This window comes from Streptopelia decaocto (assembly GCF_964273445.1).
Source record: "Streptopelia decaocto genome assembly, chromosome: 1".
NCBI classification, from domain to species: Eukaryota; Metazoa; Chordata; class Aves; order Columbiformes; family Columbidae; genus Streptopelia; species Streptopelia decaocto.
The window spans coordinates 91,315,265-91,333,597 of record NC_138663.1 but is presented as its reverse complement, the minus strand read 5'-3'; the positions used below and the strand labels follow the sequence as shown (position 1 = coordinate 91,333,597).

Here is an 18,333-nt window from a genome sequence, read left to right as displayed (position 1 = left end):
TATAGTTAGCATCCATTGAGGAAAGTACTGTTTTACATCCTCTATAAATATTTAATTACCAAAGAAAAAAGGATGGAACTGTTATGGTACCAGTGACTTCCTACATCTGATTACAAAAAGGATTCTCAGTTTGAAGCCTGATCTATTTTAACAATAGGAAATATGTTGCCTGGAGCAGCTTATTTCTTGGTTACAATTAAAAAAAAACAAATTTGAGTGTTCAAAATGTATGTTACAAAGTTCTAGAAGTGAGTCAAAACGCTCTTTTGGTTTGCAATGCTCATCTGTTATTTGCAGCACTCTTATTCAAGGTACTTAGATTTATTTTCCTTCTTTCAGTTTGCTCTTATGTTTACATTTTACTTGCTATTTTTCTTGTTTATGGCAACTTATTTTGTGAAGTTTTAATGATATGTAGGTTTTAGCACTGTGATTTTGTTTTAAGAAGTTGGAGTCTATTCCAGCTTAAAAAGACTATGAAAAGTCTATTTATTTAGTCTGACTTTTATGTCTAAAGTTACTTGATAGCATCCTTCTAATATTCACAAAAGAGCAACAGGGCAGATGAGATTACAATCGGAAACTCATCAAGGTAAATTGATGCGTCTCTTGGTCCTGGACAACACCGTTAGCTGTCTTCAGCTTCAGAAGTAGGAGTAGTGCCTGGGAGAAGATGGAAGACTCCTTTTCAGCTGGGACAAGCAATAAAATTAATTCTGCCAGCATGGATAAAAAAAATGATCCCCCAGCAGCTAAATCTGAAGACGAACTAAGTGTAAGTAGGTGACTTAAGTATTCTTGATTTCATACACTTCTTGACACTATTAGATCTCTTATGATGTAATTCTCAAGTATTAGACTTAACATCCCAGTTAATTTGTTATACCTTTCTGTTAATGTCAATATTTATTTGTATATCTTCGGGATTGTTAGTAACAAGTATTTTCAGGCAACTGAAATAATGGTAATATCAGTGTGATAATACGAAAAGCGTATATTGGTGTCACAGCAGCACATTTTTCCAAAAAGAAATCAATTTCTAGGCAAGAAAGGCAACATTAAAGCAGGTAAAATGTTTTGCTTTTCCCTGAGAAGATACCGAAGAGGACTATTATGTGAGCATTAACTCATGACAAAGAGTAATGGTGATAGTCAAATTGCAATTTTAGCTGGAAACCAGTTCTAGAATACAAGAACTAAATTGCTGTATGTGATGAGAGGTGATGTACCTCTGAGTAGGTCCTAGCCCACAAGTGTCATAAAATCGGCTATGAGGTAGGGAAGACTCACTTTGACAATGCCCTTAAATGAATCAAGCTATTTCAAAGATGAACACCAAAAAAATAAACAAACAAATAAAAAAGAGCCTTTTTCTTCAATTTAAGATGGTGAAGTTTTGTTTTATCTTTGAGATAAAAAGTTCTGACTCAGGACCTCATATATACAAAGTCTGGTTTGTGCTTCATAGAAGTCTTCTCACTAAAACATTTCCTGCTTATTGCTGACTGGTGTTTTTCAACACCTCCAGTCATGGAGAACCCACAACTTCCTATGGCAGCTTCTTGAGCTCTTCCCGCTCCCTAGCATCAACATATTTTTGAATAATTTTCCTGACTATTACTTATTAATGTAGCAATATTAGGTATCTTATGCTATAGTTGTGATATAAGGAGGAAATTCAAGTTGGCGCCTTTATATATATATATATATATATATATATATATATATCTAATTCTGGTACAGCAGGGTATCATAGCTACACCTGTGTTCATACTCAGTGCACGTGGTTATTAATGCCCTGAGCGGTCCAGGAATCTGCCAGCTAACGGTTACAGAGATGAGACAATGAATTAACTTGAGAAAAGGTGGTTGAACTTCTAGCTGATCTCGCAATGGAGTATTTGACTGTCACAAGAGATCTCCAAAAGGAAATTTTATGAAGTCCCAGCTATTTCCCCAGGTAGCTGTTGCTGTGCCTGCAGCATCTGGTAGACATTATTTGTATGTTTAAACGGGTTGATTATATTCTGCAGAGGAAAATGCCTGGAGAAGTGCCTGGTTCAAACAGACTTTCCAGAACAGACCAAACTGTAGAAAGATAAGGTACCTCTAGAAAGTAGAAACTGCTCCTGCAAATGTAGTAAGTGTCACATAGAAGTCTTCTGCACCTAGATAAGATGTTCGGGAGATATTTTGAATCTAGCTTTAAAAAATTTGGACCGTAGTTCAAAATAAACTGTCAAGGTGCTGTATGTCCAACTGATGACCTTTCCCAGGTCCCATCCCAGCAAGACCTGTACTGTGTCCTCCTGTTCACAGGAGGGAACCTCTCAGAGGGAGCTGGACATGCAGGAGAAGGCTATCCGTACCCACTGCTCCTCATCCTGAAGAGGGGACTTTTTTCTGAGGAATGAATGGGTTGAGCCCACTTGTATTGGAATAGTTCTGGTTTGAGAATATATTTTTTTGTTTTGGGAATAGCAGTGTCATTTTGACCATGAGCTCGGAGGTGTCTATACACCTGTCTCCTGGTTGCTTAGCAGGGAAATGACAAGCCATTTTACTGGAACAAGGATTGACTATTTTACCATCATGGTAACCCCTCTCTCCCACTTCACACAAAGGGAGGAATGAATGGCTGAATGTGTGTCTGCTTGTGCACCAAACATGGAGAAGCATAGCAGAGGTTTGGGTCATGAGACATCTTGTTGGGTTATGTTACCAAGCTGGTGTTGAAAAGCTGTCATTTGGCAGTAGTTGTCTGTGCATACATCTCAGCTGCAGACAGCACAAGGTAATCCAATGTTGTATACCCTCTGGTCTACAAAGGGCTGGTTTACACTAATGAGGTATGCACAAAGATATTAGCATTCATCCATATAGTTAATGCTGGGTAGCAGTTGCATGTTGAGCTGTTATCGTATGGTACATTGTGTTTTACATCCTTATGCATTACAGACCAACTCACTGTTATAGCTGCAAGTGTCTGGAAGAAAAGAACCTTAATTTTTGATTGGAGTCTTAAACTACTACTAAGTTAATTATAGCTGTGGGTATGCCATAACAGACAAATATATGTGGGAATCTCTTCTAGTTGTTGGTCAGCTAATTGCTTTTAGAAATGTTTCACACTTTTTGCTGTCTTTCACCTTGGTTTAGGTAGCCAACATCTCAGTCCAAATGGTAGCTGCAGAAGACAAATTGGCAAAGAGGATTCTGGCAAGGAAAAAACATGGCAAACTGAAATTGAAGAAAAAAGATAAGTTGCTGTGGAATTTTCAAAACAAAATAATTCTCTTTACCCTCATTCTATTCATTTTAGGAGTTGTAACCTGGACATTACTATGGCTCTTCATTGGTGAGTTGCTAAAAGCTCATGCCCATTTCACGAATTACTGTCCCCAATAAATAGCACTTTCAGTTGGGTTTAAGATCTTGTCCTGAAGGCTATTTCTAAAATAAACATAGACTTATTAAAATGAGCCCTGAAAGACCTTGGGTTGTCTTTGTTAAGTCTTAACAAGTAATTAAATTATAAGAACAGACATAGCTGCTGGCTTTAGAAAGTGTGATTTTTTTTAAAAATTATTTTTTAAAGTGTTATGCAAAACTTTTTTTATGTAATAGCTAATTGCATACACTTGACAGTTACTATGAACTTGATTCTTCAAAAATTATGACTTTTACTCTGTTTCTTGGCCTGCTGAAGGTTGAATAAGTCTTTTGTCTCTCATGCAGAATAGATTTAAAGAAGTTACTGTGTCTAATAGGACAGTAAAACCTATGTTCTCATCTTTAGAAACCTGATGTTAATACTGCCTAAGATTCATCAGGAATGCTCCAGAATCTGGATGCTGATATTGCCTTCATTATGCTGGTTTATTTTTATGGTGGTATCCTGTCTCGTGTTTAGAGAACAGGTGCTTGATTAACCATATTGTCGGACTCATCTATTCATAGAATGGTTTGTCTATGAACACATAGTCTTCTTTTGGTAGTGATTTCTACTGTAAGGCTGAAAAGATTAATTTGGTTTAGAATTTAATGAGAAAAAAATCTCATTGTTATTAAAAAAAAATAGTAAAAATAAAACGGAAGCTAACTGTTGTCTTTGTTTCTTGCAGTTCAGGCAGAAAACAAAGATGCATTGTATTTTGTTGGACTATTTCGTGTTGCCAATATAGAGTTTCTCCCAGAATACAGGCAAAAGGAGTCGAAAGAATTCCTCTCTGTAGCACAGAATGTGCAGCATGTGGTAAGATGAGTGGACTGCTTGGCTAGCAAGAAAATCAGAACCGTGAACTAGAGGTGCAACTTCCAGGTGCCATTAAGTCTGCTGTGATGTTCTGCAATTCCCCCCCCTCCCCACCCCCCCGGAAGACTATGTACAAAGGGTTGTTATCGGGAGGTAGGAAGGAACTGGCTACTTTCAGTTTGTTAATCACAAACTGAGTTTTGAAAAGGTCTGTTTGACTTTCAGATTTACTAAAAAATTTACATATTTCCCCCCACAAATGGAGGTCTATGAATAGAACTCTACAAAACCCCTTCAAAACTTAATTGCCACATTTGTGACATTAAACTGAGGAAGTCTTTTGCATTTAAATTGGTGTCTGCTGCCAGTCTTCTGCCTTAGAGCATCTATAATTACCCTAGAGCTCTCAAACTTATTTACATTTCCTTCTGCTTCTAGGTACTCTAAAGACCATTATTCTTCTCAAACACCTTGCATCAGTCAAAGCAGAAATAGCACTCTGTTGTAGGCAGTTAAGGCTGCTCTATAGTGGGAAGAGAGGAGTAGGAATCTTGGTTAAAAGGGAATTTGACTTTAAAGATCTTTGGTGTAAGGAGGAAAAAGACATTAGTGCCAGCTAATGAAGTACTATCCACATAAGGATTCAAGCAATAGTATGAAAACTGCAAAACAAATAAACAAAGATAACGTCAGATGCAACAAGGAGATTTTTGAATAATTAATTTTTTATCTTCGTATAATACGAACTCATATTCCTGTTTTCCAGCTCTGTCTTTCCTCCCACTGCTCTAAAAGCTGGATCACAAAATACTTGACAGCAGACAGTCTGATTTTCCTAGTCCTGCCTGTTAACAACTGAAGTGCTTTCAGACAGGATAACAGACAACTCGCACAGGACATGTCCTTCCCCTGCTCTCCATGGAGCAGCTCTAACCTGCTGTGAGCCCGGTGTCTTGCTCTTGTCCCAGAGCATCCTGCCACTCTCAGACACAGTGGAGAGAGGTGACAGACAGCAGGTGTGAACTGCAAGTGACACCGTTTCCTGCTTGAACATACCTTGGAAGTTATTATTTCTTTAAAATGAATTTTGCGTTGCTGAAACTGTGCTTGTTGGTGACATGACTATTGACTAAAATTGCTAGTAGGGATGTGGGGATTTGGGGGTTTGCTTGTCTTTCCTCCTTGAAACCTTTTTGTTCATGGCTGTTGGCCCAGAAACCACCAGAGTGTTTGTGGAAGAACCTCTCCAAGTAGGCTTCTTTCACCTTGAATACTAACATTAATATATAAAACCCATTGTAGCCTAACCTGGAGATTGAGCCCCACCCATTTTATTTAGGCTTTTAAAATAATTGTTCAAACTTCCCGTGTCAAACACTGAAATTTAAGTACTAATATTAATACATTTTTTACAGCCTCTGCTTCAAAATAATCTGTGCTATAGTCCATTGGGCATTAATGTTAACTGTAAAGCAGCAGGATGAGGTCTTGAACAGCTTGAGGTACATGCCACCTTGTGGCTTTAGGAGTGTGCCTCCTTGAACAAGATGAAGGCAGGTTATTGTTACTCTGGTATTATCACATAGATTCAAAGAAATGGTGGAATCAGGAGTTTGCTTTCCCCAAAGACAGTCCAACAGCATGAAATGCGCTGAGTGTTTCCTTCTCCATATATTCTACATTGTGTGTATTTTGGAAACAAACATAATAATACTAAGCTGTTATTGAAGAAAACAGGTCCAAACTGAATCAAAATGCAAGAAAGTCCACATAAACCTTAGAAAAAACCTGTTCAAGTGTGAAGGTGTTCAACCACCGGAGCACTTGTCCAGAGAGGCTGTGGAGTCTCCATTATCGGAGATATTCAACTGGACACAGCCCTGAGCAACCTGGTGTAGTTGACCCTGCTTTAAGCAGTGGAGTTGGACTAGATGCTCTCCAGACATCTCTTCCAGTGTCAGTCTTTCTGTGATTCTGTGGAAAAGGCTGAGATGTATGCTGTTAACTGCACCTTAGGAACAACACACAAAATGTTACGAGCACATGCTTATTTCCTGAAGGTTGGCCTAAGTTTCAGCATCAGGATAGGGAAGCCCTCTGTGTTTGGGATTTGCTGGGCAAAGAATGCGCACCCCTTTGAAAACTTATTTATTTGGAAAAAGCATTGTTGTATATGTCAGTCAGACGGGGGCCCAAGATTTTGTATTTCCTGGGAATATTTGACTTGTTATGGGTGCACTGAAGAGCTGGTCTGTTCATGTCTGCTGCTCTGCCTAGCTTGTCTGGTGTATGTCTGGGAATGTGTGCATATTGCATATTCTTGGTGATAAAGAGGATGTTCCTAGGAAAACCTTAGGCATATAACATCTCTAGGTATGGCTGATTTTCAGAAATGCTAAATCTTAATACTCTCTCTTTCAGATGAACTTGGTCTACACAACCTCCTCTTTCTCCAAATTCTATAAGCAGTCCACCGTTTCAGAAGTCAGGTAAAACTGTGGTTAATGTAAATGCATTTCTCTTGTGTAGTTTACAATGTAATGAACCCACAAAAGAAGCCTATTTTTGGTGGTTACAATTTAATCTCTTTGCTATGTGCTTTTACTGATAGCAAAATACACTTACAAGCTATACCATTTCATGTCACAAAAGTAGGAGCAAACTAAAGTCATATAAGCATGTCCTTGTCTGCCAGGAGTATAATCTAAGGTCAACAGAAATAATATCTCTAAAGAGGTTTGATGATACTTTGGCTGATAGGTCACACAGAAGTTTAACCACTTAAACATGCTGTTAGAGAAAAACTCTGCGTTATTAACTAAGCTGCATTTATTTTATAAGTACTGTTGTTGGTATAAAACTCTTCTCTACTGATAGAACAAAGGGGAAAGTATACTGCAATAAAGCACACTTTATCTAATATTATGTGTGCAATTAATGCTAGAAGATTAGTTATTTCAGTCCTCATAAACTAAATATAATATCAGTTCAGGAACAGGAATTTCTGGTGTACATTTGATTTAAAGGTCTTTTTCCCCACAAGGAGGTAAAGATTGAGATGACTATATACAGACTTTAATGTGTTGCCTAAATACTCTAGGAATCATTTCTTACATACTGCAGTGAATAGTACATGGTAAGATGTAGAATGATGCAGAGTTCTGCATTTCTGGAAATAATAATTTTACTACTTCTGTTTTGATCTTTAGGAGATAATCCAGATCTAATACAAGCAGATATTATGATTCCAATAGATCTCAAAAGTCAAAAAACCTCAGGAAATCAGCCTAGTGGATATTCCCAAATGGGTGCAAAGAGAGTGTTTTTGGAATTTATTTTATTTTATTATTTTATTTTTTTAAGAGGAAAAAAAATACATTCACTGTGTAAAAGTAACAAGGCAAGATGGAAATGAGCCATACACTTCTAAATTTATACTTCGTAAGCTTGTGTTAAAAGTGCAGTCTTCAGAAAACTTTCAACATCATGATAATCTATAGAACCTTCTTATTTCAGTAACAACAACAATGGAGGCCTTCTTATTCATTTCTGGATCGTATTTGTGGTACCACAGGCAAAAGGCCAAGCTCTGTGTGAAGATTGTGTGGCTGCCATTTTAAAGGATTCCATTCAGACAAGTATCATCAACAGGACCTCTGTGGGAAGTCTCCAGGGTCTTGCAGTTGACATGGACTCCATTGTACTAAGTGGTTAGTATTAGCATATACCCATATCCTTGAGGAAACACTTTGTTAAGCAAACATTTTTATCTTGGAGTAGCAAATTCTATAAATAAACCAAAATCTTTGGTTTCTAATGCTAAAATTATTATAGGAAATAAAGGGGGGGGGAAAGGAAAACCAGATTTGCGGTGAAATCAAGTTACCTAGTGTCCTTGTGAATATCCATTACAAAACTTCCTGTATCTAGAGTGCTTACATTCATATTCAGGAGCTAAGCCTGACACCTTGTAGGCAGCTCAGATTTGGGTTAGTCTGTGACTTCAAAAGTATAAAAAAGATGAAGGGTTATGGCTTCTGCATTGATCAAACTTCCATTGAAAATGAGATTCTTGTCATCCCTTTACTAAAGATTAAAAAATGGATTATAAAGCTGCTCATTCGTTAAACAACTCCTCTGCCATTTCTGCTTGAGGAGGAAGTTGGTGATGTGGAATTCATCTGTTTCATGTAATTAGGTACAAAATGTTGTATGATTTTCAGCTCTATGAACAAAGAACAGAACAAACTTCAGTTGAAAGGTGAGAAAGACTTTGTGGCCAAGGGTGAGAAAATGACCTCCTGGGTACTTCTGTCTCAGTCCTCCAGCTGAATTTGACTGCTTAATTGACATGTAGTCTCTTCTTGCCTCAGTTGTTGAGATATCTGGGACATGATACCTCTGAAGCTGTTTGTGGGATTTGCAGAAATTAAGGGGACTTAGGCAGCCTTCCTTATGGAGAGAACTCTTTTATCCTGTGTGTTTAGTGTTAGGATTAAAGTATGATTGAGTTAAACCCCTAATTTTGGATTTCAGGCAAATGAGAAGACTCATACAACTCTTTTTCTATGCAGCAGGTCTTCGGTCAGATTATTGGTCAACAACAGGAACAGGTAATTCACCATTTTGGCAGCTTCCTGGCAGAGGAAAGGTGGAGAACAAAACTTTGAGTTCACGTCTTAGACTCAAAGACACTTTTCAATGTTAATATAAGACAGTTCAATTCAGCCTTGGTATTTATGTCCTGACTTCCTATAAGAGTGACTGAGTGTCTTGCATGCAACATATACAGAAACTATCTGCTTTTAATCTGACTGGTAAATTTTTTAAGATGTACCTGGTGGCATGCTAGGAAGTAAACTCAGTCAGTTGTTTGCTGCTCACTGTGTTGAAGAGAAGATGAACCTTTTCTAAACTGGAAAGTACTGAATTTAAGTCTATTGGTTTTTATGCTGAATGATAGCAATGCTTTTGTCCATCCTTTTGGCTTGTTCCCTCCCTTTTCTCCAAGGTTAACGATGAGTTCTTCTTTTGAATGAATTCCCTGACAAAAATTAGTTTAAGCAGTTCAGTTTTGCTGGGATTATGTGAGATATTACTTATATACCTGCTTGTTTTCATGTTGTAAACCTCCCAGTAGGGTTCTTTGGCTGTGTGCAGAAACTTTACAAGCAGTTTAAAAGTACAGCACATCTACATGCATGAGTATGTGGAGCAGATACCTAGAAAAAAATGTGCTAATAAGTTAAGCAATAGTATACTAATCACCTTTACGTACATCTGATAAGTCCCTGTTAGGCCAGCAGTTGTCAATCAGCCACCAATGCTGGCCACCCTTGCTCCTTGACATAGGCTTACTATTCATCTCATAAAGTTGCACTGTTTCAGTTTTTTAAGGGATTTATACCTTTCCATGTCTGTACTTTTCTTTTCTGAGACCTTAAGTTGTTATAATTCTATCTGTGATTTCCACTTGTTAAATTACAAGGTTTTAGCTTGCATACTTTCTTAGTATTAAACAACTACATTTGTCAGTGCAGTGAAGTCAAGATCTCCTAGTTCTGCGGTCCACAAGCAGACTTTGGGTCACAGACCCTGGGCCATCGTTTGCAATGCTTAGACTGATATCAGCCCATAATTTGTCAAAATTCAAGACAAGTTTGCTACAGCATTCCTTTGCTCAAAACTTTTCCTGGTTTAAACTGCAAAGCATAGCAATATTGGCCTTTGTCACATCTCCTTACATGCATTTTTATTATATAAAATAATTTTGTATATTTGTGCTTACTTGCATAGCAATTTAATCCCCCAATTAAATGTTCCAGGGGAGAGGAACTAGTAAAGTCAGATTTCGTGTTCTAAGTTATCCCAGAGTGCAGTCCCTAAAAGAGAAGAAAATCAGGAGTGGAATGTATCACAAATATTGATACTAAGGCTTTGTTAGGACTTACATGGTATCTTTCACACAAGGAGAGAGGAGTGACCTGCTGTTTTGTAGACACCTAGACTACACTACAATGTAGTCAACCACAGGTGGCACGTCATATCTATGAGAAGCATAGTGCTGATATACAACAAAGTTGCAGGAGAACAACAACATGGATTGCCACAGGAGTTCAGAAAGTCTTATACTGGTGCAGTTTCATTCTTTGGGATCCCTTGGGTGTGTCTGCTTAGGAATACAAAACACGGTGCAGATATGAAAATATTAATGCAGCAGCATACAAGGAAAGTGCATCGCTTGCTTGTATTTTGAGAGCAATTTGGCATGAAGATTCATGTAGTTATTACAGAATGACAGAATCACAGAATGTTAGAGATTGGAAGGCACCTCAAAAGATCATCTAGTCCAATCCCCCTGCCAGAGCAGGAACATCTAGATGAGGTTACACAGGAACGCATCCAGGCAGGTCTTGAATGCCTCCAGAGTAGGAGACTCCACAACCTCCATGGGCAGCCTGTTCCAGTGCTCTGTCACCCTCACTGAGAAGTTTCTTCTCAAATTTAAGTGGAACCTTTTGTGTTCCAGTTTGTACCTGGTGTTGTTCCTACCCAGATGTAAGACTCTACACTTTCCCTTGTTATATTTCATTACATTTTTCCCTGCCCCACTCTCCAGCCTGTCCAGGTCTCGCTGGATGGTGGCACAGTCTTCTGGCGTGTCAGCCACTCCTCCCAGCTTTGTGTCATCAGCAAACTTGCTGACAGTGCACTCTATTCCCTCATCCAAATAATTGATTAATATATTGAATAATACAGGCCCCAGTACTGACCCTTGAGGCACTCCACTAGATACAGGCCTCCAACTAGACTCTGTCCCATTGACCACGACTCTCTGGCTTCTTCCCTTCAGCCAGTTCGCAGTCCACCTCACTACCCGATAATCCAGACCGCATTTCCTCAGTTTAGCTGTGAGGATGCTGTGGGAGACTGTGTCAAATGCCTTACTCAAGTCAAGGTAGACCACGTCCACTGCTCTGCCATCATCCATCCATGTTGTTATGTCTTCATAGAAGGCTATGAGTTTGGTCAAGCACAACTTCCCTTTGGTGAAGCCATGTTGACTGCCCCTAATGACCCTCCTATCCCTAATATGCCTTGAGATGGCACCAAGGATAAGTCGTTCCATCAGTTTCCCAGGGAGGTGAGGCTGACCAGTCTATAGTTACCTGGGTCCTCCTTCTTGCCCTTTTCGGGGCTGGAATAACATTTGCTTTCCTCCAGTCATCAGGCTCCTCTCCCTTTTCCCAAGACTTGGCAAAGATGATGGAGAGCGGTCCAGCAATGACCTCAGCCAGCTCCCTCAGCACCCGCGGGTGCATCCCATCCAGACCCATGGATTTATGGATGTCCAGATTGCCTAACTGCTCCCTAAGCCAATCCTCATCAACCAAGGCAAACTCCTCCATTGTCCTGCCTTCCTCTGGGGCCTCAGTGGTACGGGGCTCCTCAGGACGGCTTCTGGCAGAGTAGACAGAGACAAAGAAGGTGTTCAGTAGCTCTGCCTTCTCTGTGTCTTCTGTCACCAGGGCACCCACCTCGTTCATCAGTGGGTCTACATTGCCTCTGGTGTTAGTTTTATCTGCCACGTATTTGAAAAAGCTCTTCCTGTTGTCCTTGACCCCTCTCACCAGGTTCAATTCTAAGGAGGCCTGAGTATTGAATTCGGAGTAGTTGTTACTTCAGGAACAGCACTGAAATGCAAACTTATTGAAGAATGTGTTGGAGAAGAGACTTGTAGAGATTCAACCAATGTTGGTGACTTGCCTTGCCATGGTATCTGGCTATGCAAGGCTTGTTTGGGTAAAGACTGTATCCAGCTGTGGTTTCAAGCTGGTATGCTTGCGCTACTTCTAGTTCCAGAGCTAGCTCTGAATTTTTTGCAGTGTGCTCCATACCAGCAGCAAGCATGTCACATTAACTATGTAGCAGAAATGATAGTCACATAATTCTAAAGATTATGATCAAAGCTGACTTTGTTAAGGGTGAGTTAATAAACACAAATAACTATTATAAAAAGAATGTTATTGGGAAGAGATAAGAACAAGAAGGAAGAAGCAAGAACAATGGCTCAAGCAAAGCTTTAGTTATAACTGTAATTCAGTTGAATGGTATGTGACCCTTACAGATTGCTCACCAACATTCATAGCATTAGTTTCAAGACTGTAAATTAGAAGTGGAAGTTGGACAAAGCCTGCCACTTCCTGTCTTGAATAACTGGTGGTTAAGAGGCGAAGATTTAATTTGAGTCAACAATTGATAGTGAACTTTCACAGTGCTCTAACTGGTGTTCCATGGTGGTAACTATTTCAGAGACTTGTCTTTTTAATAGGCAGCAACTAATGCAAATACTGTGGATCTTATTCTCCCTAGTTTGCATTTTTCCTCCTTCTCACCCCTCAAAGAGCTATATTAAGAGTTTTAGCTATGACAAAACAAAAACTCCCAAAGCTTTTTGCTGACTGTGAGCTGCAATATTGAATTGAAATAAAGACCTCAGTATATTTGACTGGAAAGTCACAGTTGTTTCAGTTTGTTTGGAAAATTGAATGCAAATAGGGTAATTTTCTTATTATTCTTATCTAAATTGTGACACAATCTTTTTTTTTTTTTTTCCTCCTTTTTTTTAATTAGTGTTGTGTAGGCTGTGTTGATTCTATTTTACAGTACTTCAATTTCTAATAGTGACTTCTAATACTCCAAAATTTTCAAGATTTGACAGGACAAAGTCCTAGTCTAAATTAATTTTGACCCTGCTTTGAGCAGGACATTGAATGAGAAAATCTTAGCATCCCTTCCAAAATGAAGGAATTGATGAACCTGAATTTAGTGGTAACACTTATACCTCATTTCACAGTAAAATATCAAGACCCCTGATATTTGAACAACAATCTAAAAATCTCAGAGTAATATAGACATGTTGGTGGATTTTTATTTTGCTTTTATTTTATTATAAATATCTTAATATTTTTAGGGGCAAGCAGTTGATTTATGCCTTGAAAATAGATTAATGTTTCCCAGCAAACTATTGTTTGACTTAAGTAATCTATTAGAGTGTTGTTAACTGCAAATACCTGCTGTACAAAATGGTGGTGATTTAATGAATATACACTGCAAAGACTTATTTACAGCACTGTTTGCCATGCTCTGTAGTTTTATGAATAGACTTTTCCTTTGACCACAGACTTGTAACTAATATTAAAATAGTAACTGGCACAGATAAGTTTGGTTTTAGATGTAGATATGCTTTCATGTGTTGTTTTAATTTAAAATAATTTTAAGGATTTTTTTTTAATGCCATGTGGATTTAACAGTTTTGAAGTCAGTGTCCAGTGCTGAAAATGTGGCATTTTCACAGGAACAAATTGTATGTATGATCTATATGCCGATCGCCTACATGAGCACTTTCCTCTGGATATCCACACTACCTCAGGGGGAATGATCTGCTATTTTAAGCTGATTGCATCCGTGGGCCATCTTATTCGTCTTTCAATAGTATCCCTCCAGATTGAAGCAGATAACTGCATCACTGACTCGCTAACCATTTATGACTCTCTGATGCCAATCAAACATAAGATACTGTACCGGTGAGTATAAATGTTAATTGAGAATTCATTGACTTTTTTTTTTTTTTCTGAAGACTTGTCATCTGCACTTGCTGTTTTTTGTTTTGTTAAAAATACTCTGATCTTCATGCATTACACACATAACACCTGGCAATGTTTTTTTTCTTACAAAAATGGAAAAGCTGATTTTACTAATAAAAGAAACAGAAAATTATTCTTAAAATTCTCCTTTATTCTTCAACTGGAGTGCATCTTCACCTAGCTACAGAACTACGAGAAGTCCACACATTACTGGGCAGAATTTTTTGTTTCTTATCCAGAAACAGACACTAACTAAAAGAAAAACTTCAACATTTCCTCCCCTAAACAAGCTCTTCTTCCATAAGAAGGTTGGTGCTCTTCATATGAAGACTAAAGTTCTAAAAGTCTCTCTTGTATAATTACTGCTGCTCTCCAGTTCAGTGCTTTTTTTTTTTGGCTGCTCTTCTTGAGTAGTTTAGAGGGTTACAAAAATCTGGAGTTGAAACTGTGATGAGTTGAGGGATGTGGCCTTATTTTTTTGTTGTTGTTGTTTTTTTAATTATTAACCTCTCTTTAATGATCCAGTATGCTTGTTTGGGGATTTTTTTGTTTGAAATTCCTGGTAACTAATTCCACAGGGCTCTGACAGACCAAAAGGTGAAGACAGCACCTCCATCAAGCAGGTGAAGAGCTCAGTGTTTTGACCCCTGGAATCCTTTTCTCTGGCCTGTCAGTGTGTGTATACGTCTCAAAAAAGGGCATTGGAAAGAGCATTGGGTTTTCAGTCCTCTTTGAGAGCTGTCCTCTACTAATCTGAATCACTGACTTGTCTATAAAACAGCAGGTGGTGTTCGCTTATTTCATAGTATCTGTAGAGGATGTCTGATAGGTAATGCATACGGAAAGTAACATTTCAACTTTTTTTTTTTTAATGAGATGTTGATTGGTTCAGATTCTTCATTTCTGACCTGAAGAATAACTGGCTTGTTTTTCCCACTCCTCAATTACAAGCTAAATCTGTTGGTCTAAGAAAATAAATTTTCTGTTTCTACAAGCCTTTCTTTACTACTGGCTTCATTCCTTTTTACTTGGAGTGAAGGCTGAAAGTCAGTATTATCTCATAGAGCTAACCGTTCCAACTTTGTTTTCATGTCTGCAATTTAACTGGCCTTGTAACAGGTACTTCTGTGTTTAAGAGCATGGACATTTTAGAATGCTTTGAAGTAGGTAAGCTCTGCAGCAGTGGAAAATTCATGCACGAAATGAGAGCAAAGTGTTTGGTGTGGGCTTTTATTTATTTATTTATTTATTTATTTATTTATTTTAAATTATTTTAACCAATGGCTCATGTATATATTCTCCTTTCTACCCCCTCAGAGCTTGTGAACCAGCTGATTCATTGGTGTCACTTGTGTCCACAAATAATCTCATGCTGGTAATGTTTAAGGCAGCACAAATAAAAGAACAGAAGGAATTCCATGGCTATTTTGAGGTCATTACACAAGAAAGTAGGTTTCTTCTGTGTTTGGAAATGTGTTTATTATTTTCTGTCTAAAATCCTGAAGCATCTGTCATTTTCCTGCCTATGGATAAATGACTCCTGTATCCCAGTTTCTTTTTTTCTACATGGCTGTCTCCTTCATTTCCTCTGCATCTTACTGAGTGTCTGTCTTCCACTTGGGCAATTTAATCTGTACAGATTAGCAGTTTTTAAGTGAAACAAGAAAGTAGAAGGCTGAAACCAGCGCTGACTGAATCCAATTGGTCAGGACTGCAATGTACCAGTAGATGGAGTTGTTATTCCAGGTGTCGCACTGCTCTGGCCTCTCTCCTGGTTTGGGATACAGTGGTGACTGTAAAGGTGGAAGGAGTTCAGCACTGAAAACTACTCTCAGGAAATAAAACTTCAGTAGCTCTGTCTGCATTTTCTATTGGTGTCTGCCTCCTCATTAACACGAAGGAGTCAGTTACGTTTGTGTATCAAGTCCATAATCTGCTTTTTAAGTGCTTTAAGCTTCAAGAAGGGGTTAAATCGTAATCACAAATAGTACAAGGAACACTATGCCAGCAACAGAAGGAGAAAAACTCAACATAACCCAATGAAAGGAAATTCAAGCTGCTCAGAAAGATGCTGCGTACTTTCCGTGTTTAGTGTAATTAAGCACAAAAATACCATCATAAAAGCATGTGATGAATTCTCCATCATAAGTAATTTTAAATTCAAGGCTGTTATTTTTGTTTGCCTTGTTGGTTTAAATTGAGGTCTGTGTTTTCTTTTTTTTTTTGCACGTGTTTTCTTTTTAACGACTTCTCTAAATCCATTCAGTAGTCATAAAAGAAAGTTTTGGTTTCAAGGAGGTTGATTAGATTAGCACGTTGTCCATTTCTTTTCTAACTGGCTGCATTTTATGACTGTAGATCCTCATGTGCTACTGCAGCGTGGGTGTATTCATGTGCAGCACTTGTCTGAGACTTGTTTGCAGCACTGCATTGAGTGAAATAACTAGTACAAACTTCTTCTGGTCTCCTGTTTTCTCCTGGTCCTGCAGAGCCCAGCAAGCATTCCTAGACTTTTACATCTCTTATCTGTCTGCATCATTGGGAAGGGTAACTTTTTACAGCTTAAACCCAGATAAATGTAATTCCTAAGATGCCCTGTTTTGCAGTGAAAGACTTTTGATAAATTTGGATGCTTAGCCCACTGAACAGCTTTGCTGGAAATATATTAAAGTTTACCAATTTTTACTTATTTCTTTTCTTTTTTTTTTTTTTTTTCTTTCTTAGAGTGTGGAAAAGCAATAGTGACAAAAGAGAAAATTGGCTATGAAGGGAGAATTACAAGTCCCTATTACCCAAGCTATTATCCTCCAAAATGTCTTTGTGCATGGAACTTCCAGGTAACACAAACGTCTTTCTCTCTTAGGCACTGTTGCGTGTTTTGGGCACACAAAGCCTGTAAGCAGAGCAGAAACAATTGTGTAGGGAGTAACCTGCATCCTTATGGTTGTGGCACTTCATAGAAATGACATGGCTGAATAGCTGGCTGTGCTCAGGTGTAGTGTTTTGTTTTGTTTTCCCCTGTGCACTTACTTGTAACAAAGAGAACATTGTTCCTAAGTTGCCCTGTTACAAAGGTGAAGAGCTAAGTTTTGATGTTTATCCTGCAGAATTATTTCACAGCAGAGGATGTAAGACTTTACTTAATTCCCCTCTTCCCACTCCCAAAAATTTGGGAAAAAAGTATGTACAAAAGACTCCTCCAACATAATTATTACTGCTGCTTCTCTGATATTTCTTTTTAGTCAATTTTGTTATGCTTAATAAATTGATTTTTTGTCTTCTAAGATGGTCTGTACAATCAGCATAATCCCACAGACTCTTTTGTCCTTGATAGCCTTTTTCTGCATCTTTTCAGGTACTTTCCTAAAAGCAAATGCTACCAGCTGTAATTCTAAGGAGGCCTTGGCTATCCTAGCTGCCTTCCTACATCCTCTAACAGCAGCCTTATATTCCTCCCAAGTGGCCAGCCCCTGCTTCCATGACCTGTAAACTCTCCTCTCCTGCTTGAGCATGCCCAACAGATCCCTATTCAACCACGCAGGCTACCTGGCTCCCTTCCTTGACTTCCTACATGTGGGGATGCTCTGATCCTGAGCATGGAAGAAGCAATCTCTGAATGCCACCCAACTATCTTGGGCCCCTTTTCCTTCAAGCAGTCTTGCCCACGGGATTTCCCCCAGCAATTGCTTGAAAAGGCCAAAGTTAGCCCTGCTGAAGTCCAGGGTTGCAATTCTACTTGCTATTCTGTTCCTGCCACACGAGATGCTGAACTCCATCATCTCGTGGTCACTGCAATTAGTGTTTCCCTATTGATGCTCCTAAAATATTATATTTGATTTATGGTTTGCCATTCAGTGTTTTCCTCTCTAAAGAATATGGCAATGGATACGATGCAGTCCACTGTTTACACATCTTGCTGCTGGTGTTACATACGTATAGTTAAGCTAGTGGTTGCCCACATTGAATCACACCAGTCTGGATGGAGACCAACTAGCCGTGACCTCTTCCTCTTCTAGAAAGCCAAGGAGATTACTTTTTTGCTAAACTTCAAGTCTCTGATTCACCCTGGACTACTGAGGAAAAAGTTTCTGTACACTTCACACGGGCAACCCCTAATACTTATTTCTCAAGACAGTTTAATTTCCCAGTAATTCAATGCTGAAACTTCCCTCATTTCCCAAATTGTTTTCTTTTAGAGAAGGAGAAAAATCACAGTTTTTGGATTCTTGTCGCAAACTAGCCTTTGTTTTTAAAGGAACATGCTCTTGTCTTGCAAAAAGTTTCTGTTCCTTTTAATAAAGGAAATTCTAAGTAACTATGAACCCTCATGATACTGTCATGCTTAAATATCTTTTGTAAAATCCTAAAGAATGCTTGGCTGAGCAGGCACCCACAGAAAGCTACAATATTGTGGGAGAAATAACTCCTAGT

The 18,333-nt window shown here is 38.5% G+C and overlaps 1 protein-coding gene across 1 annotated transcript in view; it reads left to right on the top strand.

Annotated features, from left to right (window-relative positions):
• Nucleotides 1-724: 724 nt before the first annotated feature.
• TMPRSS7 (transmembrane serine protease 7) overlaps nucleotides 725-18,333 on the top strand; it is a gene marked incomplete at both ends in the record, with an annotated part of 30,826 nt that continues 13,217 nt past the window's right edge. Inside the window, 9 exons of the mRNA XM_082061565.1 lie at nucleotides 725-775; nucleotides 3,160-3,358; nucleotides 4,125-4,255; nucleotides 6,677-6,744; nucleotides 7,772-7,965; nucleotides 8,830-8,868; nucleotides 13,614-13,842; nucleotides 15,220-15,350; nucleotides 16,627-16,739. Of these exons, the coding sequence (XP_081917691.1) occupies nucleotides 725-775; nucleotides 3,160-3,358; nucleotides 4,125-4,255; nucleotides 6,677-6,744; nucleotides 7,772-7,965; nucleotides 8,830-8,868; nucleotides 13,614-13,842; nucleotides 15,220-15,350; nucleotides 16,627-16,739 (1,155 nt within the window). The remainder of the gene's footprint in view (nucleotides 776-3,159; nucleotides 3,359-4,124; nucleotides 4,256-6,676; nucleotides 6,745-7,771; nucleotides 7,966-8,829; nucleotides 8,869-13,613; nucleotides 13,843-15,219; nucleotides 15,351-16,626; nucleotides 16,740-18,333) is intronic.